The sequence below is a fragment of the Lineus longissimus genome, chromosome 3 (genome assembly GCF_910592395.1).
Source record: "Lineus longissimus chromosome 3, tnLinLong1.2, whole genome shotgun sequence".
NCBI classification, from domain to species: Eukaryota; Metazoa; Nemertea; class Pilidiophora; order Heteronemertea; family Lineidae; genus Lineus; species Lineus longissimus.
This window is the reverse complement of record NC_088310.1, coordinates 337,303-363,543: the sequence shown is the minus strand read 5'-3', so window position 1 is coordinate 363,543 and position 26,241 is coordinate 337,303. Positions and strand designations below refer to the sequence as shown.

Sequence of the window (26,241 nt, the reverse complement as noted above, 5' to 3'; positions counted from 1 at the left end):
CAGGTCAAGTATTCATGAGGCGATCGAGGCGGGCATCACCGGAGGACGGTTCGAAGCATTGACTTCTAGGTTGACACGACTCAAAGTGCTCGACAGTGTTAGTATGACGATGTCCAAATTTGCATGATATTGGATGATTAAAGTGGCACTCCAGTTTTCAGCCGTTTGAGCAGGGTGAACGATGGATCGATATGGTTATTGTATTGCTGCAATGTAAGGAACATCTCAATTATGTTGAACTGGACTGAGACAGCCATGCGGAATGAAATGTAGAGGAGGAACGTTATTTTCCTATTCCGTTCAACACCGCCACAGAAGGTTGGTGACTGTCCGGCAGTGTTAGATATTGTTGTGAAAACCCTTGTTTGCAGACGGCAAGGCTTGACACAAAATGGCGGATCACGTAATCAACGGGACTGTGACTGCCTTAATGGAGTCGTCACAACCAGAGACACTCGAACAATCACTATCACAACCAACGACAGGAGAGTTGTCCCGAATGACATCGGTACTCAACTTCTTCACTAAATATTTTTGGATAATTACGTGTGTTTTTGGAATACCAGGGAATACGCTATCATTTATGATCTGTTTATCAAAGACTAACAGAAGGTTTTCGACCTGTATATACATGGCTGGTTTAGCCGTCGTAGACAGCCTACTTTTAATCGCAGTGATAGTGATATTCCCACAGTTGTTCTGGGTAACTAATCCCGTGAGCGAATTCCAGTTTCAGTGAGTATACACAGCAAATTCCTATTTGATGAAAATAACGATCGGGCAGATATCTTTACTTAAAACTCCTACCTCTAACTCCAGAGGAACCTGGCCATGTCTGGAAAGAAGGCAGATTGTCAACCGGGGCGGGTTTCGAACCTTCCCCTCACGAGTCCGGCCCTTCGGCTGCGATGAGATAGAGTTCACGTCTTCACATGTAACATGTCACTGTTCACTTTTCATGTGTGATATGAAGAACAAACAAGTCATTTCCAAAGAGCGGGTTACATACGATTCACGAGGCCACTCTTCACCCTCTCGTCTTGTTTTCAATCCTAATTCAGTTAACTCGTGACAAGTGAATCATGACAAGTGACCACGTGAACGCTATATAACCCCGGCCTTACCACTAAGCTATCGTGATAAGTTAGAAAAAAGGGAACACGAATATTCAATTTGGGTAAAATTGTCTTATTTCGTCGCAGATGCTCAACTTCACGTCACAGCCGTAGACCCAATCGCTCTGTGGAAAAAATCAAAAGCAGCTTTTCATGTAGACTTGTTGATCTGGTCATGCGACAGACATGACAGATGGTATATCGCTGTGGTATGATCAACAGTCGTGCATGTCAGGGCTCAACTTGGGACGGGGGAGAATCGATTTCGATAGCCGGCCGTCTGTCGTTGTCGACTCTGCAGGCAACCGGGTGCCCGCTGGCGATTCGAAAACGATACCGGTAGGCAACTAAAGTCGTCATCCATCGATAACATGGTTAGGTCATCGGAAATAGGCTTTTTTAAAATTCCTCTTTTCATCTGCTCACAGTTTTTATAGATGAAGTTTCAGGATAACCTATATTTTGTTTCAATTGCTCCCGTGTCGTGAGGACACCTAACTTCTTCATGCCGGCTACTCCAGCAATCAGGCGATGCACGCTTCTTGGGCGATAAGATAGTCGAGCTTAGCCTTTACCTGGAACTTAATACTTGCTTTTTCAGATGTGTATATTTCGTAGCCTATTCAACGGCCATTCTCTCAGGACTGTTTCTCACCTTTATGTCCATAGATCGTCTCATCGCGGTCAGATTTCCGCTCGCAGCAAAGCAAAGGTGTACGCCGAGGAAAGCCATTTGGGTTATTGCTATCAGTGTAGCGGTGGTGTTAGGGCTCGATCTTCATGTATTCTTTGTTTTTAAGAAGACAGTAGGTGAAGAAGGCAAGTATTGTGCAGTTGAAACTGTCCAGCACAGGCCTATAATGTTGTCGTTAAAGGGCTTTGCCAGCATCCAACGTGGTTTGCATTAGTACTGAATAAGCTACTCTACCTTTCAAGTTACATCACCCATGATTCTTGAATAATTCCACCTGGAGCGTTTTTTGTACATATGTCGTTTTGGCTCTCAGACCAAAACGTCACATGTATCTAGACCCTCAGATGGTTACACAGATAAACTAGCCCTATCTATTGCTATCATTTTGATGTAGCATTTCTAAAATTATGTGGCTCACATGTCGTTTGGCTCTCGTCATTCAAATGTTATGGAATATAATTTCAGAAAGGGTTTTATATCTAGACCCAGTAATTCCTGGATATCCAGAATTAGAGACCCTTGTCCACATGTACCATCTCGTCTTCGGTAGCGTCGCCCCTTTTGTCATTATCGTCTTCTGCAACCTATGGATCATCGTGACCCTTCGGTCAGCCTCCAGCAGACGGACGAAAATGGGCGTGTCGGAAGATGTCGCAAAGATTCAAGGGAAGGAAACGCGGCATCTGACCCGGATGTTGATCCTCGTTTGTTTAGCTTTTATCGTGACGTCAGTTCCGTATCGACTTCATACACTTATTACGTCAATCCCGGTAATACAGGATATTTACAAAATGCACATCAAATACTGGGAAGTTCGTTATTTTTTAGAAACTTACATATTCCTTGAAATCTGGCATTGGAATTATGCCATCAATTTCTACCTCTATTGTATCGGTGGCGGGAAAAAATATCGAGCAGACGTCAGAAGGCTGCTCAAATGTCAAATCAACAACAAATAGGTGAATAGCAAACGAGAGTGGCGAGTACACGAAGGCACCTGGCATGATGGGCAGAGAATGAACAACATCAGGGGCCCAAAAGGGTCCGCGCACGTAACAATCAAAGGCGTCCACTTCGCGCAAAGCAAGGTTCTACGATACTCCTTTTTGAAAAGTTCAGTTTATAGAGGACAGCCTCTCACATGCATCTGCATATGCCTGAGATATACTCTCGGTATGAGAGGTGATGGGGAGGTGCTCCCGACGCCGATCATGCACCGACTGCAGTAGGAGGAAGCCTCGGCCGAGAGTCTCTTGGCGCCGGGACAGTCTTTCTCGTCACAAATGTGGTTGCGCAGCTGCTCGGCTCGCATTGACGCTGTCGTCTGTCGCTTCCATTTTGTTCTGGAAAGAGGAACACAATTGAGAAGTTTGTGACCCGATCCTGACGGCTGCTTGCAGGTATGATACTCCAAACCTAACAACAACTCTTTGGTTATTCCTTTTTATCACTTACATGCCCGTCTTGAAGCCGTTCACGCATTTTAAACAACACCTGCCCTCAATCCCGATTCGCCGGTGGTGACATAGATTTTAAACAAGCACACGGCTGTATCAAAACCAATCACAAACGAGAGCATCCTTACCGTCTATTTTGATACCAAGTTTTCACTTGTGTCTCCGTCAAATTCAAACCCTCTGCTACATCAGCACGGTCTGCTACCGAGAGGTACTTCTGACACCGGAATTTCCGTTCCAAAAACTGTAGCTGCGCATGTGTGAACGCTGTCCGCCGTCGTCGTGGTTTCTTGACCTTTGAGCCGTTTGACGGCCCACCATCGTTGTTGATATTGTTGGTATTCATGTCTCTTTCAGTGTCTGAGTCTCTCCCGCAAAATATATCGTCTGCGTCATCTTCTTTACTTATATGTAGCTTTTCATTTTTCATCGCAATTCTGTGATCTTAAAAGAAAAATGTACAGAATGCCGAAATCTTTGTTAAAATAGGCAGGTTATACTATGGGGTATATATAGACGGGATTCGAGGAAAACTTCATCTCTCGTTCGAAGGTTTGAGGAGCATTCCAGTGGCTTCCATTGGACAATGAATGTTTATGTCTTTCGGACGCACCAAGACTCACCCAGCCTCACACTCGAGCAGAGGCAAGTCAAGATCAACCTGCCCAAATCAGTCTATTGTTGGCGACATCTATTGACCGCTGTTTTCTCCGCGGCGGCATATTATTTGTTGTAATAATGAGAAGCGTCCCGAGGCTACATTAGATTAGATAGCACTTGACTTAGCTTGTCGAGATAATGTGCAAATCAGCTACATATCATATGTTTCATTTATCACTATTCTTCTGTTGATTTCTTTGATGATTTGCTGATTGAGGCAATAAACGGGATGTTATCATGGTTATAGGCTGTCACGTTACGGATGTCGCCTTCGCAAGGAATAGTATGCTCGATTTGAAAACATTGGAAAGTTACAAAGTTCTCTCAGATTTGTTCTGAATCTAGTGACTAGACGACTGTTAGCTGACGACTGGTTGACTGATTAGGACTTTATGCAGTTTTTTGGCCCTACAGGAAGACTTAAATATGTTGTTAATGCTCATCTTATATTCTGTTACTAATGTGCAACCAGGACATGGCACTGGCGATCCGATTAACGCCGATCATTTGTAATGGCATTACCAAATAATAAGAAAGAGGTGTCTCCTGTTGTTTAACGTAGACTTAGATATACATGTATATCTTAATAAGCTGCTGGTAAGAATAGTGGGTTTACTTTATAGAGTTTCTCATTGTTTCTTGTAAAGTGTAACCGAAAAAAGCATTTTCGAAGTGCGGGTTACATACGATTCACGATGTCACTTTTCATCTTCGTGTCAAGTCGTGTCATGCTTATCAGCCGTAGTCGGTTAATGAACATACTCGTGACAAGTGCCACGTGAAACAGAAAAGTAACATCGTGAATCATATGTAAACACAGTGTAACGTTTTTGGTTGCTCCCCATACTTCAATGTGTTCCTAGACTACCAGAGTGCTAGACCATGACTTTTCAATATGGTTACAGAGGGAAAAACGTGACAATCGGTCTTTCAGCGTTGCCAAACATAGTAGGGAAACACTCAGAAACGAAAACACTCTAAAATATCACAACGGATTTCGACTAAAGGATGGTCTTCTAAATTACAGCAAGGTAAATGTAGCCATCCAACACGAATAAATGAGCATGTTTGCAAACCCTTTTTATGACTTTCAAAGAAGTCTTTCTTTCCAGTCTTGCAGGTTGCGAGTTTTACGAAGATCTTGAAAAAAGGCATACCACCATTCCTCCAAGGAGTCGATTGATACTGTCATCTTTCTTCTATTGCCTGGATGGCCCCAAAAGGAAATAAGTCTTACATTTTTGTCAATGATCGTAAATGAATATCACCCAAACAAGAGAAATTATTTGTTAAATGGGACTTACCGGGGTCGGTAGTTGACGGTGAGAACGTGCGAGCCAGTATATCCTTTATCAGAAACGAAGACATTCTTGCTACAGTCCTGAAAATGCTTTCCTCACCAGCAACGAAACGTTGAAACTTTATCCACGATGATCGGTCAATCTGCCCTCTTTGAAGACATCGTGGGTTCCTAAAAGACCGTCCTGATGATGAGTCCCGAGATTTGAAATGTTGAAGTTTTGTCCACAAACAATCAATAAATGAGATTGTCGTTGAATGTCAAGACGAAGACATCCTACCGGGCCGATAGTCATGAAGAAGCTTTTTGGGCACAACTTAATGTAATACCCTTAGTAAAACAGTTACAAAACCATCCAGTCATAAGCTTAGCGTATTAGGATGTTACTTCGAAAAGTGCAGTTCACATTTTGAACGAGCGAAAGTGTTTCAATCTGATGATTTTGTTCCTTTCGATAGATATTCTACTTTCCATGTTGACATAAATGTTTGAAGATTACTTTTTATTTCCAAAGAAGGAGCAAAAGAAAGGAAAAATTGTGTATTTTCCTTTGTAACCGCTATCATTGACTTGTCTCTTGCTATACGCAACCTTCCGATCAGTTTCTTGTAGTTCCACACCCGAATCAGACTGGCTTAAGTCCCGCTATTTGGCTAAGAGTCGCGCTATTTAGGCGTAAAAGCTAGCATAGAAATTATGGTTATGATTGGCCGATAAGGAGCCGCTCGGAAGTAGAAAGTGGACTATAAATAGCTATGAATATGATTGGCTTTTATGTTATGAAAAGAGTCGTTAGCTGTGATTGAAGTGGCGCGAGATGCGCCCGGGGCAAGAATCACCAACAAATTGGCAAGAAATTAGAAAAATAAATATATTAAGGAATAATGAGCAAAAGGATGGCTAGGTAGTAATACAGGTCTCTCCAAAGCCAACTTTCACCTAATTCGCCGTATTTTCCGCCGCCGGTGGATTCTGTGGGATAATTTCAATAATAGTCGGGCCACTCAAGCATACAATAGCGAGAGACGAGGACCGCTCAAGTTGCTATTCATGATATCCAGCCTCTGATGATGTCAGTTGCGCTGTATAGCGAGAAATGTCTTGGTTGAAAGCAAACATATGTCAGTGAGATTGTCGGGTATTGGGTTTTTGTGGAAGGTGACAAGTCAGTTCTTGAGACAGGCGTTTTAAAGAAGAATGTATGTGGTCGTTTACGACAGAACGTTCCAAAAGTGGGTAGAGAAGAGTGTACCAACATCGGGTACAACTATGTGCCTGTCAGTTTCACTCAAGGTGTAATCACCGGTTTACCCTCAAAGAATAAAAGGCAAACCTGGTCTGTAATTTTCTCGTTTCAATCTCAAGAATTCTTTGTGTTTAAACGAGTTAATTCCAGTCCATGACTCACGTTAGAATTAGCTCGCTGCTCGTGACCGGCGGGTGTGGAGTCCTGCAGTGCACTAACGACCAACCCGTGTAATCATCGCCTCTAATTGTCCACCAAGTCGTGGCTCTTTCATGACCCACTGGACCTGTTGGGCGTCCCTGTACGATATTCATATCACTTCAATAGAGTTTATTGAAAGTAGCCACTTTGAGGTTAAGAGCAATAATTTGTAGCGGCGTTTAGGCTATCTTCCGGCAGCGTCGTGTGGTCAGGCAAGGCTGCAGAGAACATTTCTAACGCAACTGTAGCTTTTTATCAACCACAATGCAGACTCCGAGAGAGTGTAGTCACAGTCAATGTCAGAGAATAGTTAAGTAATGAACAGAGCAATCTTCATGTAGTGTATCTGGCGACATCTTCTTTCCGAACAATCAAGAGCTTGTTGACTGCAAAATAACTCTTTTTGGTCGAACATCAGAGTATGACATATCGTTATTATATCTTCGAAATTTTGTGTGATCGATCACAAGTTTCAGATGAAAGGGGAGCGAGAAGAAAATAAATAATTTCTTGCTAACTTAATGCGAGAGAATAGTCGAGTGTTGTGAGTGTCGTGATTGGAAAAATCAGGAATTCTATACATCATATGTAGTGACGGCAAATCCTTTGATTGAGGTAAATATCAATGCATGTGAACCAAGTTCGTTGTCCGCATGCAAACTCATCGATAAACACCTTCCTCGCTCACCTGCAAACTCATTTGCTGCTGTTTTGCCGCGAAATATCGTAACACATGCAAAATAATGAAATCGTTCGTGGTTGACGCGTTTGCCTCATTATGTCTCCATCTCAGCCAATTTATCGGCGTGTCGCGCCTCTCGCCTCACTAGCTACCAATACCATGCCTTATCACGTTAGCCGCTGCTCATTTCCAAATAATTTGCTAATCATTTATTAGCATTTAGATAAACAATACGGGTTTGAAGTGCGCCAGAATTGGCTTGAATGAACAGTTATTAGTGGAGTGGAGTATCGCCGGGGAGCTAATAGGGATGTGAGCGCTCATCAGGAAAGGTAATGTCGCAACTATTCACGCGAAAAATCACCAACTAATAACTCTAAATTGGCTCAAGGATCGTACAGAGTCTGCTGAAGAAAAAAGTTCATATCGTCGTCCCCAGATCTCAGGAAAAGCATAATGACATTGAGTTGCTTACAAACGAACTAATTCAGTAGCCTGGAGACGAGGTGGCATTTGCATGGCTTACCTGGTTTCAGATTCTAACAATTTTGTCTGATAAAAGATGATTTATCGCGATAAAACATTATCATCAAATGTGGTGAAGAAGATAGGCGGTGAAACTCGTTTAACGGCCGGGATTCTTGGGGGTGTGGTCGTCATAGTCCGGATGGGCTGCTTCTGTGTGCTCAAACCATCGGTCATGGTTGACAACTCATCGCGTATGATATTGTTAAGACAGGTGGGCCAGATGAAGTTACACGAAGTCGCCGATAGGTGTATCTTTGTTGTGGCACCGTCTGTTCTAGCAGGTGTTGTAGCGATGGCTCGCCCCAACTTGTCTACATCCAGCACAATGTTAAAACATGAGGTGTTCATGGCCGTAGAAAGTTGGGCAAATCCAGGATTAAAACAGTTGCTATAGTGAAACCTCAATAGTGTTTCCCAGTCTTTCTTTTATTGTTTCTGTTTTATGCAACTGATTTTAGGATTATCGATTGGCCAAAAAGGAATATATACAGTGCAACACCGGTAACACGACCACTCATGGGACACAGGTTGAATGGTCGCGTTACCGGGGTGGTCACGTTAGTGACGTTGAATATCCGGGGACAAAATGCATGATTAAGTTTTACTGCCAAAGTTGTTGAACTTTTTCATAAGTTAGTTCACGTCAATTAGGCCCTTTGGTCGGGCTAGAGGGGTGAATTTGGTTATTGGGACGGCCAAATAGGCCAGTGGTCGTGTTACCGGGGGCCTTGTAATGGTATTTAGAGAGGAAACCATTCGGAACCGGCGATTCTTGGTCGTCATAGCGGTGTGGTCGCCTACTGGGGTTCAACTGTATCAATCTATTAAGACTCATATCAACGTTCTGGTAACTGACGTAATAAGTTTGTAACAAATAAAGCTTCATCTCCTCTTACCAATCTGCCAATGAGAGGACGCCATCTGATGCCTCTCAAACCGGAAGTAACCAACCAGAAGAGGCCAATACGCTGATGAACGGTGCTAGTATCAGTAAGCAACCCGTTACCAATGACGAGTTTAGGAGATTGCTCCTCTGACCAGTAAATATGGTTGGTCTATCGATAATGAGATGCTAATTTATATTTCCGAGGATTGCCCAGACCTTTCAAGATCATGAGAGCATCTTTCCTAAACTTTTTTCCACCAATGCAATAAAGATAAAAATTCACTGCAAAGTTCATAAGCCATAAATCAGAAAGAATAACGTAAATAGTCAATGAACGAATGTTCCAATAGACATCCCCTTCAATGTAAATTTCTTTTATGATGTCTAAATCCATTACAACTTCATCGATTCGCATCGGAATGGAGCAGACGACATACCCGGCACTGACTAGAATGAGCATGCGCGTCAAATGACTCATTTCTTGTTTCCGTTTCTCATCGCCGCTGGTTTTCGTTGCTGACGTTAGATGACGTTGTTTGGCTGCGGCCTGTTTTACAGTGTAGATTATCCAGAGATTCATAGTGAGGATGACGAAGAATGGTAGCAAGGTGCCAAATACCAGTTGGAACATTGAGGCGAATACTTCTAGTTGAGGACTGTCAGGTCGGTGGGGCAGCACAGACTCAGCTTCTGAAAAGTTTCAAAAAAGAAAATCGCTGCTGCATCAAACTAGGTACCGGATATGGCCTGACGCAAATCAAACTACTCTAACTATGGGTCTTAGTTGGGTCTGAGCTTTTGATGTGTTTTCTGCTTGGCCTGAGCTAGTCAGAAACAGAAAGTAAAACAGGTCATCACCACCCAGAGTTAGTTGAATTTTTAAATGCTAAACTCAACAAGTGGTACAGTACCTCTAGCAACATCACTCATATCATATCAATGGCACATACAAATATAGTACCCTGATTAACATTGACCTTAACCTACTATCGAGATCGGCTCTGGATACCACTTTTGATACACCCTATACAGCATACACCCAGTAGCCCTGTCTTACTTGTTTCGGGGTCGTACTGATACTTGAAGATCCAAATCATGTTGGCGTTGAGCGCCATGATGACCCCTGTGGTGATGAGGACTGTCCACCTTGCCCTCTTGCTGGTGCAGAGCCGCGCCGCCGCCATGGGATACCGCACAACAATGAGGCGGTCGATGGTCATCTCCATGAGGAAGAAGCCAGACAAGATGGCGGTGGTGTAGGCGAGGTACCAACATGCCCTGGGAGACAAATCACGTTGGTGAAAAGGTGGCCTGGTAAACATCTGATAAGTGAACGAACAATAGATTGAGAGGGAACTTCTCATTCTCCTTCATCAACATATATACAGGCCTACAGGCCTACACGGCATTCGACCGTATAATGATGATGATGATGATGATGACTCGTAGTCAGGGCTATGCTCGGCCCAATTGAAGTTATGGTCAAATGAGCACACGAATCTCTTGAGTGAGGTGGTAAAACACAACTCTTAGCCATTTCTATGCGATTCCAAATGTAAGCTGCGAGGTTTCAACAAAGTAGGCCTACATCATCACGGCGAGGATTTATATTAACACTCAGGTTATGCTACGATGAGATAGAGTTCACGTTTTCACATGTAGCGTGTCCCTGTTCACTTTTCATGCGTGATATGAAGAACGAACAACGAACATTTCCAAAGAGCGGGTTACATACGATTCATGGGGTCACTTTTCACCCTTACGTCTTGTTTTCAAGCCTAATTCAGTTAACTTGTGACAAGTGAATCATGACTAAGTGACAACGTTAACCCTATACAACTCCGTACTGAGATTCGCTGCAATCTTTTATGAAAATGTTTTAGGAAGTGGTGACTCTTTCGGTTCTTTTCGCCCCTTAACTCACCAGTCATTAAGGATTCCGTCGAGTCTATTATTGCCCATTGGTAAAGTAATTTTAATCAGACCGTGAAGTTGGTTGCAGCGTTATGGAGCGTGACTGGACACAACACACAATACTCACTCAAAATATTTCGACATGTCACCATGAAGCCAATCTCGTAGCGGGCCATAGGAGGCAAGTGCTGCGCTGTTGCCGACCAGTAGCGTCAAGGTGTCGACCACCGCGAGAGCGGTCATGTAGACACTGGTGGAGATGCGCCGGTTGTCCTTCTGCATGGTGACCAGGATGGACATGATGTTGCCCGGGACCCCGATCACGGTCGGCACGTAGTAGATGTAACTCGCTACCCAGTAGATGTATTCTAGGGTCTCGACAGCGGGCGACTTGGTCGCCGCCGTCGCATTGACAGGACCTTGATTCGTCATGAGTAAGGCTGCGTTCTTGGAGAAGAAACAAGGAAAGGGTCAATCATGTGGTGTATGGCTGGGTCCGTAAACTAACCTTCATCAGTGTTAGAGTTCGGTTTCTAGGTGATTAAAAAACAACTTCGAGCCGCTTGATGTAAATCTCTGAAATGATGCTCACGGATTTACTACTTCTAATAATGGTATGATTCCTTATCCTTTCAGCTGTGGTACTGTTGCTTCCTTGCTGCGCGGTAGATGTACCGCAGACGACGACACACCGCGATGGGAAGGACCAGACCAATCACTTGCTGTCGCAAAGACAGTTCTGGTCCTTTAGCGCAGAAGAATAGGTGTCCTCTAAGATATCGTGGTAGATAACCGGGTAGGTAGTAGGAGCATCTCTTGATGCAACAGATCTCAGCTTGTATCGCCAGCGGATCTGGTTGGAAGTCGTCCATTTACATGTCATACGAGAAGCTGTGGTAAAACTCTCCACGTGGCGAAGGGCGGATATGATTCGAAGACCCCTGGAGAGAAATGAAGCTTTAAACGAGGAAAGCAGTTTTTACGCTTATAAATAAAATTGATAACCTGAGGCGTTTCATGAATAGAACATATTTTGTGCGGTTTCTGTTTCAAATTTTTGTGTGAAAATTATAAATAGGTCAAAACAGGGAGTTGTAATATTGCTCCTCGTTGTGTATCGACTCCCTGATCTTAAACGACTCTTTATTTTATTAACGAGGCGATGTTAACGGACAAGCATAAAACGCACTACACCCAAGGCTGGGTCTACATAGGGCTCACATTTGTAACTTGTCTCGTAATTAACATCGAGCAAGTCATTTCCAAAGAGCGATGTAACGATGTTGCCGATCACCGTTCATGTCAAATCAATTAATGAGTATGCGCGTGACAAGTGATTAGCGATAATACACTGACAGCTGGCTGGCTGGATGAATATTCCGAAAACAATTTGCCCGAGAGCATAATTTTTCTCATCATGCCTATACTGCTGCTGTATTCATATGGGCTTCATTTATACCTGCAACGATATATCATCGGGCTGAGCATCGGCTCTCTGATTGTCATTGGATGGGAATTGCATCGAACGACCTCATGCAATAATATGGATATGCAGAACTGGTATACATCTGTGGTTTCAGTGTTTCCCTGCTGTGCAGAACTGGTATACATCTGTGGTTTCAGTGTTTCCCTGCTGTTCTCCAGTTCACGGATCAAGTGACCACGAACCAAACAACAACCATTCGAGGCCTGATACCTATTGGTATTGGTAGGGGCTATTTGGAACAATAGTCAGAAATATTTCACTCTGGTTAAATAAGGCCAGCTTAAATAAGGGTACATTGTGGTAGGATTACAACCGCGCCTCAAATGATTTCGCATATACACTGAGTAATTAGCCTACCTATTGTCTTGCTATTACACACACTAACTCGGTATACAAACTCAAGGCCAACACCTCTCTGGTCTCAAGGACGGGTTATGTCCGGGTGGCAACACAAAGGAGCCGATTTTGTGTACTATTATTATTCTAGGCTTGACTACTTGACCAGCCACAGGAGTTAACATTTGTATATTTTTTTTCATATCCATCTCAACACTCTGTGTTACTGATGAAGCCTACCAACCTGAACAAGACATAGCCCACCACAAAAGCATTACAACCCCGGTAATACCGGGCCCTTTAAGCACCTAATAACTGATTATACAGCATTACAATACATTGCCCTCGTCACGCATTTACATACGTAACATCCCGTGACTTTCCATCAGAACAATGCCAACAATAGTTTTAAGCTGGCGGGATAATGATATGGAGTGTTCATAATATTGTATACATGTAATTATCATTACAGGGCCGGTAGAATACATCCAGGCCTTAGATTCAGAGGAGCTACTGCACAAAACATCCACTTGATAAGCCATAAGGAACTTGCCCGAAATGTGGATGAATCAGCTGTCGTGATCTGGACGGAGATAGTTTGACAATCTCTCGAGTTTTGATTAGGCTAATCTCTCACTGTTGACCTGATGATGACCTGATGATTACTTCACTGGATGTGACAATGGGCTGATTCACTGTGGACACATAGTCTTGGACAAATCCGGTTTCATGTCACTTTTGGAATTTACTTTCGAAAAAGGAGTAATTCAAAGTCACGTGCCGATGTAAATTCTGCTTGGATACTGAGAGAAATAATTTTGTGTTTGCAAGATGGCTGACAAGAGAGGTGACCAGGCGCCACTGCTCATCAATAAAGACGAAGCTGACTTGAACCAAAACCCCCATGGACTCACTGCTGAAGAATCCACCACGGACGAGGACTTCCTCCAACCTGGTGAGCCCACCATCATTGTCCCGAGTAGGAAAGTCATAATCGAACCAGTGATATTCCTGTTCTGTCTCGCAATCTTTTCAAATGATACTCTTCTTGAGCAGTACATACGCTCCAGGTTAACTCATCTTTACCCGATCCTGCAGAATAATGGAACCACAGGTTGGAACATCAGTAATTGCGCGGGATCGAACAACTCTGATCCGCTTGTCGTGGCTGAGGCTTCCGTGGTAGCGGACACGTCCGTGTGGCAGATCTACCTGGCTCTGCCTACCCTCATAACTATGGTGACCACCCTCATATACGGGGCCTACTCAGATATCGCTGGGAGGCGACAGATACTGCTGCTACCAAGCATCTTTGCAGCCATAAAGTTTACCATCACCTCTTTGGTGATATATTACAACCTTCCTCTGTACGTGTTGCTTGTGGCTTCAGCCATTGAACCATTTGGAGGAGGATTCTACACGTTAGTGATGGGTGTCTATGCGTATCTTGCTGACATTACACCGCCAGAAAAGCTCGGCATTAGGATGACGATTGTTGAGGTTGTCATGACTTTTGGCACTGGCTGTTCTCAAGTAGGATTAGGTTACTCAATACGGAGTCTTGGATATTTCTATACATACATCATCCTGGCCGGAGTTCTATTTTTGAACTTGATATATGTCATATTCTTTGTCCCAGAGACCATCGTTCAAAACAAAAACAAGCCAAAATTAAACATTGGCGAACACCTTCGATCGACATGGTTGTCATTCTCCGATAAAGAAGATGGTCGACACGTCAAGATAGGCCTTCTCGTCACCGCCTTTCTTGTTCTTAACTTGACCATCCAGTCTTACAGTGCCATTCAAATCCTTTTTGTAATGGGACCACCCTTGTGCTGGGGCACTGTTGGTATTGGTATCTTTACTGGCATGAGCATTGGACTAATGGAGATAGCCAGTATCCTTGGTTATGAACTGTTAACCCGATGCAAGGTGGAGGAGATCGGAATAGCCGCCATTGGGATCGTTTCTACCCTGGCAAGCGTCCTGGTGAACGCATTTGCTGACTCGTTTTACTGGATGATTGTAGGTAAGAAACAAACGAGAAACATTTCCTTCTCACTTTACTCATGATTTACCAACTTTCTTATTTACACCCATGCTGAGGAATTGTCGGACTCCCTTCTCTACTACCCTGCTAATGCTTTGCTTAACAATACAGACATTTCGCACACACTTTTGTAAATGCTTTGCTAAATATATTTCGTTAAACCCATGCTAAAGCTTGGTTCTGTAGTTTATACGCCTTACCTAAAGCTTTGCTCTTTAGTTTATACACCCTTGCTAAAGCTTCGCTCTTAAGTGTCCTAGTAATGACTCTGCTTGTATCTCTCCAGTTCCTCTCGCGGGGATCTTCGTGGTGCTGCCGTCGCCGATGTTGAGGACATGTGCTTCGAAGCTGTTTAGGGAGGACGAGCAAGGTAACTAACAAGAAGCAGTACCGCTGTGCGTCTTAGTTGCAGGCTTGTCAGCAGGTCGAGACATCATTCCCTATTCTACAAGTAGCCTGACATCCAAACGTCGACGGAATCAGGTTCTTTTGTTCTCATCCCTGATGGGCAGAAATAGTTTCGCAACATTTGCCATTCCCGTCAAGTAACATGTCAGGTACTTTCCTACAAATGAGTCAATTCTTTAGTGTTCTCAAGATTAACTGGCTTGTTCTTTTTTCTCTTTGACCACAGGTCGAGTGTTGTCAGCATTCTCGGCTGTTGGTGCATTTTGCTACGCGGTCAGTGCCTTGATGATGAACAGCATCTACCAAAGGACCGCGCGCTTCATGACTGGTTTCGTCTTCCTTGTGGGTGCTGGATTCTGCCTCTTGAGTCTTTTCGTGATAGGGTAGGTGGACTGTGCTTCAAACCTTTTGAGATGATAAAGATTGATTCAAGCAGATTCTCTGAAAGATTTTGTTTCGATTCGATTCCAATCAACGGCATTGCACAGGGAACCTTTACCAGAGCCGTTCCTTCCACTTGCTGAAGGCAAAGCATGGCATCGCGTTGCACTTCGACCAATAGTTAAACGCTGTCATTAGTATCGGTTGAATTCGCGCCATGCCTCCCTACAGAGTGGAAACCGTGCTGTAAACAGACAAGTCAGAACGGCCTTGACTCAATCGGACTTGACATACTTCTTTCACATTCTCTTCTCTTCAGGTGTTATGTTGTTTTCACCAGAAAGAGCAGAAATCGACAGAAAGAAGTCAACAAATCAAGATGAGACCAACATGAGACTCCACTGTGAGAAAGAATGAGGATTCTGATCTTCTGAAAAACCTTTGACACCGACGATAATCGGCATGCCCCATAGTTTTTCCAGCGAAATGAAAAACCGTTGGAAGATTTTTCATAATATTGAAATCTTTCAGGCCGGAGGATTCACGTTGTCACTTCTCACGTTTCACCTGTCACGAGTTAACCGACTCGGGCTTGAAATACGACTTGAGGGTGGAAAGTGACATCATGAATCGTATGTAGCCCGCTCTTTGGAAATGACTTGTTCGTTCTTCATGTCACGCAAGAAAAGTAAACAGTGACACGTTACATGCGAAAACGTGAACTCTAAAAATCGCTGAAAAAACCTCTCAAAGCGGTGCATATTAGTGTTTGGCGAAAAACTTTCATTGATTCCTCAAAAGCACACAAACATTGTGGGGGCTGTGCCACGGAAGTGTTATCGCTCATGTTTGTACATTGAAGTGAAGTACTTTCATGATATTGGATATAAGTCTTGTTTTGGGGGAAGCTATTGGATTGGTACTATTCCCACTTGTACTTCGCCATAAATCATGTGATGCAATATATATGTATACTACATTCTAAGTACTGTAATAATAAATGTCATATACATGTATAATTCTGCAGTTTGTTGTGTTTGTGATCGAACAAAAGCCAGCCATTTCCCGTTGTCCTTTGAGAGTCACACAAAAAGACTAATTAAAGCCTGGTGTGTAGTGGCCTAATACTTACATGCTTTTGTGCAAGACTTAATAAGGGATATCTACTGCCCATGTGAAGTACAAACACATGTAACTTTATGACACGCAACATTTTCTGATCGAATTCTAACACTAAAGTTCTGACACTTCAATTTTCGCGCCGACACGTACCTAGCTTGGATGCCACTCGTCACATATTTATGCCCCCCCCCCCCCCGAATCAATATGACCAGGCAAACTTAACACGTACATCGAGCCTATTTTGGACCAAATGTTAACTATTTCTAGGGGGCTGTGTGGTAAAGAAATATGGCGCCACCTACTGGTATATGTATCGAATCAAATCCATTCGAAGGAATCCCGAACCAGCATCCGGACCGGTGAGTCCGCGAATGTGGCCGCCAGTGGAATCATACCTTATCAAGTGTTCATGCTCATCATAATGATATAATATAGATAATCAGATATTATCTAACACAATGTTTATTTAATCAAAGGCCAATGCGATAGTACATGTACATCGATATACAATACAAGTAAACCATACAATGTAAGCTTAGGATAAGGACAGGGCATATGTACGTCCCAACCATGAAGTTCACTTAGTTTGCCACATGGCCTTAATACTAATAACAATAGTCAGTAGAGTAGGCTAGGCCCAGATGGAGACCAAATCAACTATGTCGCTCTCTGACACGCAAGTAAATCCCGATTTAGTGAAAGAAAGACGCAACAGCAGTCTAAACGAGACTGGCAGAAGGGAGATAACATATCTGAGAGATGGTGCACCGAAATCCACCGCTAAGAGAAGAGCAATAGGTTCGTACAGTCAGCCCGTACGAAAGATTGAATATTTTCCAAGCAAACAGCCACACTGCCTGTACATACTAATGTATGGCCTGGTTATTGATTTTTGTTGATTCCCCTCTGCACGTCCCTTCCTGCTAGTTTTTTGGTGGCTAATAGGTGGCAGTGCAATTTAGGGAAGCCTGTATCCAATTACTTAATCATATTAATTGTATTTGTATTGTAAATGCAACCCGCTAAATGCCATCTGATTGTGTATGTCTTTCGTCAGCTTCACAATGGCCTCATGTCAGGTTATATGAGAGAACTAAACTATTGTTATTGTTATTGTTATTGTTATTGTATAAAACTTCATTGGTTCGTCTTCGTGCAAGGCCAATTGATGTCCCAGTCCATGTTGCACTTTTTTTCGGTTCTGCGTATTCAGCGTATACAGTTTTTCACCGCGATCATCAATGTAACAAACATGGGGAAAGGCGCTACATTGGCCTGGCCTTGATGATTTCAGTCTAAGGGAATTCGGAAGACACTTCGCAGCGTCATCGGGGGGGGGGGGGGGGGGGGGGGGGGGGGGCGAACCAGCACCACCATGAGCATTGACTATCATCTTTGGGACGGTGCTGGTCACTGGACTAGGCCTACTTGTCGAGGTTTCGTACTCCAGCACAGTCTTGCCTGAGTGAGAAATAGAGTGCGGCCTTCATCTAACATTGAGGGTCAATTATTGTGTCTTGTGATTGCTAAATTGTTTTGTCTTTATTTTCCAGAATCTATTGTATTCAGGGAGCCATGTATGGATATGAACAAGACGTACTACCAGGGGGATGTAGAGTATCACGATGGCGCCGTCGAGAGGGCTGTCACCATCTTGAGGCTCATGAATATTCATAAGTGGTCAACAGAGGAGATGGATGTTGCCATGGAGTAGGTTAAAGCTCAGACACAACTAGCTCGGCCTAAGCATAGCCTTGGCTGGTGCCCTCAAATGACCTTTTGATCTGTTTGACTTAGTTGTCTTCCGTTCTTCCTATTCTCGAAGCCTACATGGAGACTGCTATTGGTGTGATCATGATCTAATTGAGACTTTGTTATATCAACTACGGCTGCAGATTGGATGGAAGACATCAAACTGTAGGCCGACAGCATTCCAATTAATCAAGCGATGTTAGTCAGTCATGTTCTTTCCTCCTTTTCATGAGAAGACTTAAAGACCTTTACTAATGATGACGAAAATCGGCACAACAGTACAGAGGAAACAGAAGTTTTAGCACAACAAAATATTTGGAGAGTTTTGGTCCGTGATGAATAGTGATGGCTTTACCTTTTCAGCCTGATACGCGGTGACATGGCCCTCTTTGTCCACATGACCATGTTTGTGCCGGCGTTAGAACGACTGGCGACTGATGAACTACGCAAGAAGTGGCTCCCCCTTGCAAAAACGTGCAGAATCTTTGGGACATATGCTCAAACAGAATTGGGACATGGTGAGTGGTTTGCAATTTAGAGGATTCAGTATAGTTCTTGTGTCCTAGCTCTGTATCACATTCTGAAATAAGTAGAAATATATCCAAATAATACCTTTTAGTCGACCTAACTGAAGGTATTGGTCGTCTCGCCAAACATCGCAATGGTACAGCGTCGGCCAGCCGACTGTGGCGCCCTCCACGCTCGCGGCGCTCGTTAAGACAGCGATTACTGTCAGTGAGGCAACAATATCTATTCTAAAACACAAGGAAACAGAGCCTTCAAATCTCATTTTAACTGCTTTTTTGGTCTCTCGATCTTGAGCCTGGCGCTCTTAACCACCACTGGTATGCCACTTATTATCCCCCTAAGTGTATTGAATCACAATCCTCTATCACAGGGACCAACCTGTCCAAGCTGGAAACAGAGGCGCTTTACGATCAAAACAGCCAGGAATTTGTCATGAATACTCCAAGGTTGACATCGATGAAATGGTGGCCTGGCGGCTGTAAGTATTAAGACACACGTTTGTCGGTCTTATTTTAACACCCCCTTATCTATAGAATCTGTCATACTCGAGAGAAGTTCACATAACACTAGAGTGGCGACAGTCTGTATCAACCTGTTCAAAGATCAAGCTAGCTGGCCGAGGCCACTGACTTCAGCCCTCTAGAAAATACGTGACTTATATACGATACCGTGGCATCCGTCGTCGTCATCCGTTAGTGGGGCATGTTTCGTAACCACTGGGGCTAGATGCGGTGGTAGCTTTAAGCAATATGCCCCAGCTGTATTTTTCGTTTCGCCAGGGCGTGTGATGCATGAGTGACCCGGTCAGGTTAGTCTCGCCGAAGCCAGGAAAACACTCTGCTGACAACCGCTCAGACCTGATTTCTGTCTTACTATGTTTCAGTGGGGAAATCAACAACGCACGCCCTGGTTCTCGCTCAGCTTTGTTCTCGTGGCAAGAGGTGTGGACTGCATGCATTCCTGGTGCAGATCAGAAGTCTCCAACATCATCAACCAATGCCAGGTAATCGAAGCTGAAAATAAGGACTAATAGCGTGATTCTACATACAGTGGAACCCCAGTAACACGACCACACGACCACTGGTCGCGTCAGTGAACTTGAAAATCCATGGACAAAATGCATGATTAAGTTTTCCCGCCAAAATTGGTCAGAAAACAAAAAAAACAGTGAAAAACATTTTTGAACTTAGACATTTTTTCGCGGCAATTAGGCCCTTTGGTCGGGTAAGAGGGGTGAATTTGGTCATTGGGACCGCCCAATCCAGTGGTCGTGGTCTGGGTACCGGGTTGGTCGTGTTACCGGGGGGGGGGGGGGCTTGTAATGGGTAATTAGAGAGGAAACACTTCGGGACCGGCGATTCTTGGTCGTCATAGCGGGTGGTCGCCTACCGGGGTTCCATTGTACTACCATGATACTACGCATGATATATTTCGAGACCTTATGGTTTATCGAGGGCACATATACTCAAGCAGCGTCTCCTAGACATCCGTCTCAATAATCATTCTGGCTTGACAATGAGCCGCAAAACGTCTTTGACTTCGTTACATGTGTTGTTTTCTCATGTTTCAGGAGTAACGGTTGGAACGATTGGACCAAAATTTGGCGGACGTGGCGCTGAAAATGGTTACTTAATTTTGAACCGTGTTCGCATCCCAAGGACAAATATGCTAATGAAGTATGCCGAGGTGTCCGCGGATGGTGTGTTCAAGAGACTTGGCCGCGACAAGGCCACATACGGGACCATGGTGCTAGTCAGAACCAAGATTACCAACTGGGCTTTTCATATTCTCTCGCAGAGTGTGACGATAGCTTTACGATACAGCGCCGTTAGACACCAGTCTCAGTTGAAACCAGGGTGAGAATCGTATCACACGCATCGTCTTTATCTGTATACTGCAGGGTTGGCTCAAGCACCTGCATCTTCAACAAGGCTAACGCAGGACATAGCTGGCTTATTGGAAGATAATTTGGTCACAATATTCAATCGTGTATCGCATATCTGGTCATTCTCCTAAACATACTGTTTTCAATTGGCTGAAATGTATGAAGCGATAGAAGTTCTTCCTCTTCTTTGCGTTCGTTTAACAGCTACTTGCAGTCTGTGTAGCAGTTCACTGTTCTTTGAACTGTCATTTGACCTCATACTCAAGCTGGTTGTGTAGGCAAGTTCCTTCAAGCCAACTAGTGTTCCTTACAGTGGCTCATCTGGAACACCTCCTCAGGCCGTGTATGACGGTCATGGGTTCCATGTTGCATCGGTAAATGTCGCTTTACCAGACAGACAGCTAATCCTGTACTGTAGATTCTTCCTAAAGTGTCCCCTGTGGCGGTTTGATGGCTCTTGTCTCAGGATAATATTTTCAGGCAGTTGGCCTTACACCACACTGAAGCCTTCTGAGCTATGCAGAAATCATGTAAATAACCATGGACTATGAGAATCTGAAACATGGCCCGGTATGTATTTATTTCTAACGTCTTTTCAGTGCTCCAGAATCTGCCATCTTAGACTACCAGACCCAGCAGTACAAGCTCTTCCCACTGCTCGCCCTGTCCTATGCGTTGATGTTTGCCAAGAACTCCATGCTCGACATCTACAGGAAGAGTAATGAAAGGATGGGTAGTGGAGACTTCTCCACTCTTCCGGAGGTAGGTTTCATGCCAAAGCTCTGTACTGTTCCAGATAGAAGTCTTGTTCATCCCAAGACTTCGCACTAGTGACTGCAATAGAGAGTGCTGATGGTAACATGATGAGGGTTTTGGGAATAATACGGAGATGAAGTTTCGACAGCCAATCATTTACCCCCATAGCAACAGTTGTGCCACTCAAATCATGGGGTCTTCGAAAGGCCAGAGGGTGCATGTTTGGTTTCATGCTGGGACATTTACCGGTGCTGGTAATGCACTGGGCGTCCTGTATTTCTTACAAGTTGTAATAGTCTTGTGGTAAATACTGTCTCGCTACCCGACTGTCAAGTAATGTTCATTATGTTATTCTTTAGTTGCATTGCCTCTCCTCTGGGCTGAAAGCTTTCTCATCCGATCTCGCCGTCCAGGGAGTTGAAATGTGCCGTCGGTCGTGTGGGGGACATGGTTATCTGAATGCCAGTGGCTTACCCAAGATATTATGTGATGGAACGTCCGCTGTGACGATTGAAGGAGATAACACAGTGCTTTACCTACAGACTGCCCGGTGAGGACGCGTGACTGAATCACGCATTAGCTCTCAGCGGAAGGTAGACTTCATGTCTACCACACTTGCAGTAATATGGCGCCGTCTGTTCCGTAGTGCTGTCATGAGATGAACAAGGAAACGTTAAAGATATGGTTGTCCAACAACCTTGAATGTTATTCTGACATCGAACGAGGGCAACTTTCCTTTCAAAGTGAGCGGAGATATCATTAGAAGAGTCTGCTAGAAGTTCTGCATAGTTCATTGCTCAAGATTATCATTGGGTGATACTACCAGTCTGCAAAGCAATAGAAAGCCTGTTTGAACAGAAAACAGATCTGGATAAATGAGTTTTGAAAATAAGGAATAACATGGGTTGATCCTTGAATAAGATGGGCTGAACCCGAATAACTCCGCCAGAGAGGCGAAAATCTGATTCTGAATGGGTCATTTAATTTGCAGGTTCCTCCTCAAGACCATGCTGCAGCCGGAGGGGGATTCTGTGCTGGGTACAACCGACTTCCTCCAAAGAGATGACACATCCATTCAGGGGGACTTTGACTGCTACTGTGGTGCTACTCTAACTAGGATGTATGAACAGAGGGCAAAGATGTAAGCTAGTGTTTGTCTAAGCTCTCTTGCAAGTACCAGTACAAGGAATTTCTTTGCTGTCCCAGAGAATACCGCCTTATTAGACATTAATTGTTAAGGATCTCAACTGACCGAAACTGCGTAATCAATCTTGTACTTTGCTCTTGTTTCATTCACAGAAAGTTATACCTGAGGAAGTTGTGATCATTTAGTAGCAACATGCTTGCTTTGCATTCTGTTCTTAACCTCACAATAAGGACATCAATATGTTGAGCCTTATTCAAGCATCTCCCCTCTTTGCCTTTTGAGTGTCCTCTCTGATGTTGTGAGCAAGTTTCAAGAAGCTTTGATGAACGGCCAGGAACAATACCTAGTCTGGAATCAGTGTGCCGCTCCTCTGGTGAAGGCTGCCAAGGTAAGGTGGTGTGGCGAGTTTTGAATTACTGCTTCAGGACACGTAGATGCTTTGGGTTGGGCAATGTCATCGTCCAGGAACAAAGAACAAGGTCGTCAACAACAGTAAACCCTGCGTATATCAGACTCGGAGTCATACCAAGATTCAAACAAAAGACATGGAACTTTTCAAGTGACCCACTTGAATTCTCTGAAATAATACTTCTTGCTACTTAGCCTACTTTGTAGCTTACTTATCAAGAGATATGCCAACATTTGGAAACCATAACCCCTTAGCTGCCGGTTGCTCTCCCACTGGCGTAGCGTTGAAACTAGCAGGCCGACCAAGGATGATTCTATCAGGTTGAGCTGCGACTAAAGGATTAACAAATAATGAATTGCTTAAATTAATCAGAACATGTAATGATTTTCTTTCCTCTGCCTGTTTGTTTTATTTGCTTACAATGTTCATCAATCTTTCAGGCGTTCATTCATTGCTTTGTAGTGTGTAACTTCAAGACGTCCCTAGATTCGCTAGCTGTGTCAACTCCCACCTTAACTGCCCTCAGACAACTCTTCCTGCTGAATGCCTTCCATGGTATTGTGGACAATGCTGGCGAATTCCTCGAGGTGAGGTGATGCTTGTGTACGGAGCTGTTCGGTGCATAACCTTCTGTTTCAGTAGTTTGGAAAGTCAGAATAGGCAACTTTCGTAACTGTATCATAATACCAGTAGTCATACTAACAGATAAGGTAGTACTGCCCCTTTTAGACATAGAATTTGCTCATATAGGGCAACATTTGCACAGAGATTGGTCATCTTGGAGGGATGAAACCTTCCGTCACATGGACTGTGAGGAATCGAACTCCATGACCGTGCATGAAGTGGATTGGTTCAAGTCACCGTAGCTTTTAGGCGTTATGATCAACCAATACTTCAGTTATTCAAAACTTCTACTCGAGTTCAACTACCTGAGCAGATAGAAACCAACCCCACGTTTAATGCTTTATTTCAGACTGGTGCTTTGACTTTTGGACAGTTAAAACTGATCAAGGAGGAAGAATTAAAGCTTCTGACTGCAATAAGGTGGGTCATGGTGTGGGCCTCAGCTTCAGAAGGGACGAGTATGGTCAGTACTAATGCCTACCAACAATACTCTCCCAGAAATTGAGGTAGAACCAGCGTAAAAGGCCTTCCATTTGTTAAAAAAACTGGAAAATTGAACTAAAATTAAAAAAATCCTCCTGGTGTAAATGTGCACTGAACACAAGCTTCAACGATGCTGTTATGAAGGTGAGAGGATATCATTTCTTTCTTAATGTACCTTTCAGGCCGAATGCCATAGCCCTTGTTGATGCATTTGATTACTCGGATGAAGTGCTATGCTCGGCACTTGGCAGCTACGACGGCAACGTCTATCAGAGGCTGTTTGAGGCAACAAAGTTAGATCCTCTCAATGAGCACCAGGTAGGAAGAGAGAGATCTTTTTAAACCAAATCAGTTGTCAATGTTAATGAATCAAAATACAAGGAACATGTTGCACTGCCAAATATCTTGGTTGGCAGTAAACTAAAAGGGCTTATCATTCTGTCTTGTCATCACACCATGGGGAAGCCCAATTAAACAAAGACCACACTAACTAATTAGAAAGAAAAAGATCGAAGGTTGCCTTTATTTTGCTGTTGTTTTTTGCAGGTTGCACCCACCTACGAAAAGTACCTCAAGCCATTGTTGAAGAGTCAATCCAAGCTCTGACCTTCCGGGTTTAAAACTCCAAACTGTCCAAATAAACGGTCTGATTTAGCATTTAAGTTGTTAGAATTCTGTGATGACTTGTTCCACTCTCTTGCCGTCTTGGTGTGGGCGATGAGACAGGACCGAGTCAGGCCTGGCTGTCCCACTCTCTTGCCGTCTTGGTGTGGGCGATGAGACAGGACCGAGTCAGGCCTGGCTGGTCCACTCTCTTGCCGTCTTGGTGTGGGCGATGAGACAGGACCGAGTCAGGCCTGGCTGTCCCACTCTCTTGCCGTCTTGGTGTGGGCGATGAGACAGGACCGAGTCAGGCCTGGCTGTCCCACTCTCTTGCCGTCTTGGTGTGGGCGATGAGACAGGACCGAGTCAGGCCTGGCTGTCCCACTCTCTTGCCGTCTTGGTGTGGGCGATGAGACAGGACCGAGTCAGGCCTGGCTGTCCCACTCTCTTGCCGTCTTGGTGTGGGCGATGAGACAGGACCGAGTCAGGCCTGGCTGTCCCACTCTCTTGCCGTCTTGGTGTGGGCGATGAGACAGGACCGAGTCAGGCCTGGCTGTCCCACTGTCTTGCCGTCTTGGTGTGGGCGATGAGACAGGACCGAGTCAGGCCTGGCTGTCCCACTCTCTTGCCGTCTTGGTGTGGGCGATGAGACAGGACCGAGTCACGCCTGGCTGGTCCACTCTCTTGCCGTCTTGGTGTGGGCGATGAGACAGGACCGAGTCAGGCCTGGCTGTCCCACTCTCTTGCCGTCTTGGTGTGGGCGATGAGACAGGACCGAGTCAGGCCTGGCTGTCCCACTCTCTTGCCGTCTTGGTGTGGGCGATGAGACAGGACCGAGTCAGGCCTGGCTGTCCCACTCTCTTGCCGTCTTGGTGTGGGCGATGAGACAGGACCGAGTCAGGCCTGGCTGGTCCACTCTCTTGCCGTCTTGGTGTGGGCGATGAGACAGGACCGAGTCTGGCCTGGCTGTTCCACTCTCTTGCCGTCTTGGTGTGGGCGATGAGACAGGACCGAGTCAGGCCTGGCTGTCCCACTCTCTTGCCGTCTTGGTGTGGGCGATGAGACAGGACCGAGTCAGGCCTGGCTGTTCCACACTCTTGTCAACAACACAAGACCAAATTGGACCTGGATGTACCAACGTTTTGCCAACTCAACGAGAGCGATGTGATATATCCAACCATGCAGACTGTATTGACCCTGGTGCACCACCATTTTCTCTTTACTCACCTGTGTCTCCTGCCAGGACGGCAGGATGGATCAGGTAGCCACAAACCCGAATTTAAAGTGGCTGCGTCGCCGTGTGGAACCAACGACGACACAATCAGTCGGAACGCGCCTGGCTGTTCGACTGTCTGATCTTGCAGACCGGCATCTTGCCAACGGTGAGTCTGAGATAGATGATAGATGATACAGTCTCGACCTGTCTACATTCGACCGGCCTGGCCCAAGACAGTAAAGGGGATGAGGCAGGTGCAGCTATACCAAATCGGGTGTGGTTGTCACACGGCCTAGCCAACATGGTGAGAGAGAGAAGACAGTCACAGCAACTTGGACAGTCGAGTTTACTGCATCACATCTCTGTTGC

At 44.6% G+C, this 26,241-nt stretch overlaps 4 protein-coding genes across 5 annotated transcripts; 2 read left to right on the top strand and 2 right to left on the bottom strand.

Annotated features, from left to right (window-relative positions):
* Positions 1–2,241: 2,241 nt before the first annotated feature.
* LOC135485148 (barH-like 2 homeobox protein) lies at positions 2,242–5,578 on the bottom strand. The gene is made up of 3 exons (XM_064766918.1): positions 5,231–5,578; positions 3,395–3,710; positions 2,242–3,152 (listed from the first exon to the last, which is right to left on the bottom strand). Exons 1-3 carry the CDS (start codon positions 5,292–5,294, stop codon positions 2,930–2,932), a joined length of 603 nt encoding a protein of 200 aa, XP_064622988.1. The 5' UTR covers positions 5,295–5,578; the 3' UTR covers positions 2,242–2,929.
* Positions 5,579–7,087: 1,509 nt separating this feature from the next.
* LOC135485143 (FMRFamide receptor-like) lies at positions 7,088–11,629 on the bottom strand. Its single transcript, XM_064766911.1, has 3 exons — positions 10,811–11,629; positions 9,827–10,047; positions 7,088–9,459 (listed from the first exon to the last, which is right to left on the bottom strand). Exons 1-3 carry the CDS (start codon positions 11,113–11,115, stop codon positions 8,939–8,941), a joined length of 1,047 nt encoding a protein of 348 aa, XP_064622981.1. The 5' UTR covers positions 11,116–11,629; the 3' UTR covers positions 7,088–8,938.
* A 539-nt stretch (positions 11,630–12,168) lies between these two features.
* LOC135485139 (lysosomal proton-coupled steroid conjugate and bile acid symporter SLC46A3-like) lies at positions 12,169–16,347 on the top strand. Its single transcript, XM_064766906.1, has 5 exons — positions 12,169–12,243; positions 12,978–14,537; positions 14,845–14,928; positions 15,193–15,349; positions 15,667–16,347. Exons 2-5 carry the CDS (start codon positions 13,337–13,339, stop codon positions 15,728–15,730), a joined length of 1,506 nt encoding a protein of 501 aa, XP_064622976.1. The 5' UTR covers positions 12,169–12,243; positions 12,978–13,336; the 3' UTR covers positions 15,731–16,347.
* A 758-nt stretch (positions 16,348–17,105) lies between these two features.
* Positions 17,106–25,203, top strand: LOC135485133 (peroxisomal acyl-coenzyme A oxidase 1-like). Of its 2 annotated transcripts, XM_064766894.1 has the most exons (15): positions 17,106–17,267; positions 18,023–18,179; positions 18,585–18,739; positions 19,120–19,227; positions 19,633–19,752; positions 20,320–20,605; positions 21,234–21,396; positions 21,750–21,940; positions 22,382–22,531; positions 22,820–22,925; positions 23,387–23,533; positions 23,920–23,990; positions 24,236–24,371; positions 24,600–24,696; positions 24,857–25,203. In XM_064766894.1, exons 1-14 carry the CDS (start codon positions 17,111–17,113, stop codon positions 24,657–24,659), a joined length of 2,007 nt encoding a protein of 668 aa, XP_064622964.1. In that variant the 5' UTR covers positions 17,106–17,110; the 3' UTR covers positions 24,660–24,696; positions 24,857–25,203. The 2 variants fall into 2 exon arrangements, with proteins under 2 accessions (XP_064622964.1, XP_064622963.1); XM_064766893.1 differs by lacking the exon at positions 24,857–25,203 and having other exon boundaries at positions 24,600–24,710.
* The last annotated feature ends 1,038 nt before the right edge of the window (positions 25,204–26,241 follow it).

Excerpts from the sequence above, each read along its gene's own strand:
- LOC135485143 (XM_064766911.1), bottom strand. The coding sequence starts at position 11,115 with ATGACGAATCAAGGTCCTGTCAATGCGACGGCGGCGACCAAGTCGCCC. Across the intron at positions 10,048-10,810 it reads GACATGTCGAAATATTTTGA|GGCATGTTGGTACCTCGCCT; the intron begins GTGAGTATTGTG and ends TTTGTCTCCCAG. Across the intron at positions 9,460-9,826 it reads TCAGTACGACCCCGAAACAA|AAGCTGAGTCTGTGCTGCCC; the intron begins GTAAGACAGGGC and ends GAAACTTTTCAG.
- LOC135485133 (XM_064766894.1), top strand. The coding sequence starts at position 17,111 with ATGGAGACCAAATCAACTATGTCGCTCTCTGACACGCAAGTAAATCCC. Across the intron at positions 20,606-21,233 it reads CAGTCTCAGTTGAAACCAGG|TGCTCCAGAATCTGCCATCT; the intron begins GTGAGAATCGTA and ends ACGTCTTTTCAG. Across the intron at positions 24,372-24,599 it reads ATCCTCTCAATGAGCACCAG|GTTGCACCCACCTACGAAAA; the intron begins GTAGGAAGAGAG and ends TGTTTTTTGCAG.
- LOC135485148 (XM_064766918.1), bottom strand. The coding sequence starts at position 5,294 with ATGTCTTCGTTTCTGATAAAGGATATACTGGCTCGCACGTTCTCACCG. Across the intron at positions 3,711-5,230 it reads ACCGTCAACTACCGACCCCG|ATCACAGAATTGCGATGAAA; the intron begins GTAAGTCCCATT and ends TTTTCTTTTAAG. Across the intron at positions 3,153-3,394 it reads ACTTGGTATCAAAATAGACG|AACAAAATGGAAGCGACAGA; the intron begins GTAAGGATGCTC and ends TCCTCTTTCCAG.
- LOC135485139 (XM_064766906.1), top strand. The coding sequence starts at position 13,337 with ATGGCTGACAAGAGAGGTGACCAGGCGCCACTGCTCATCAATAAAGAC. Across the intron at positions 14,538-14,844 it reads GTTTTACTGGATGATTGTAG|TTCCTCTCGCGGGGATCTTC; the intron begins GTAAGAAACAAA and ends GTATCTCTCCAG. Across the intron at positions 15,350-15,666 it reads TTGAGTCTTTTCGTGATAGG|GTGTTATGTTGTTTTCACCA; the intron begins GTAGGTGGACTG and ends TCTTCTCTTCAG.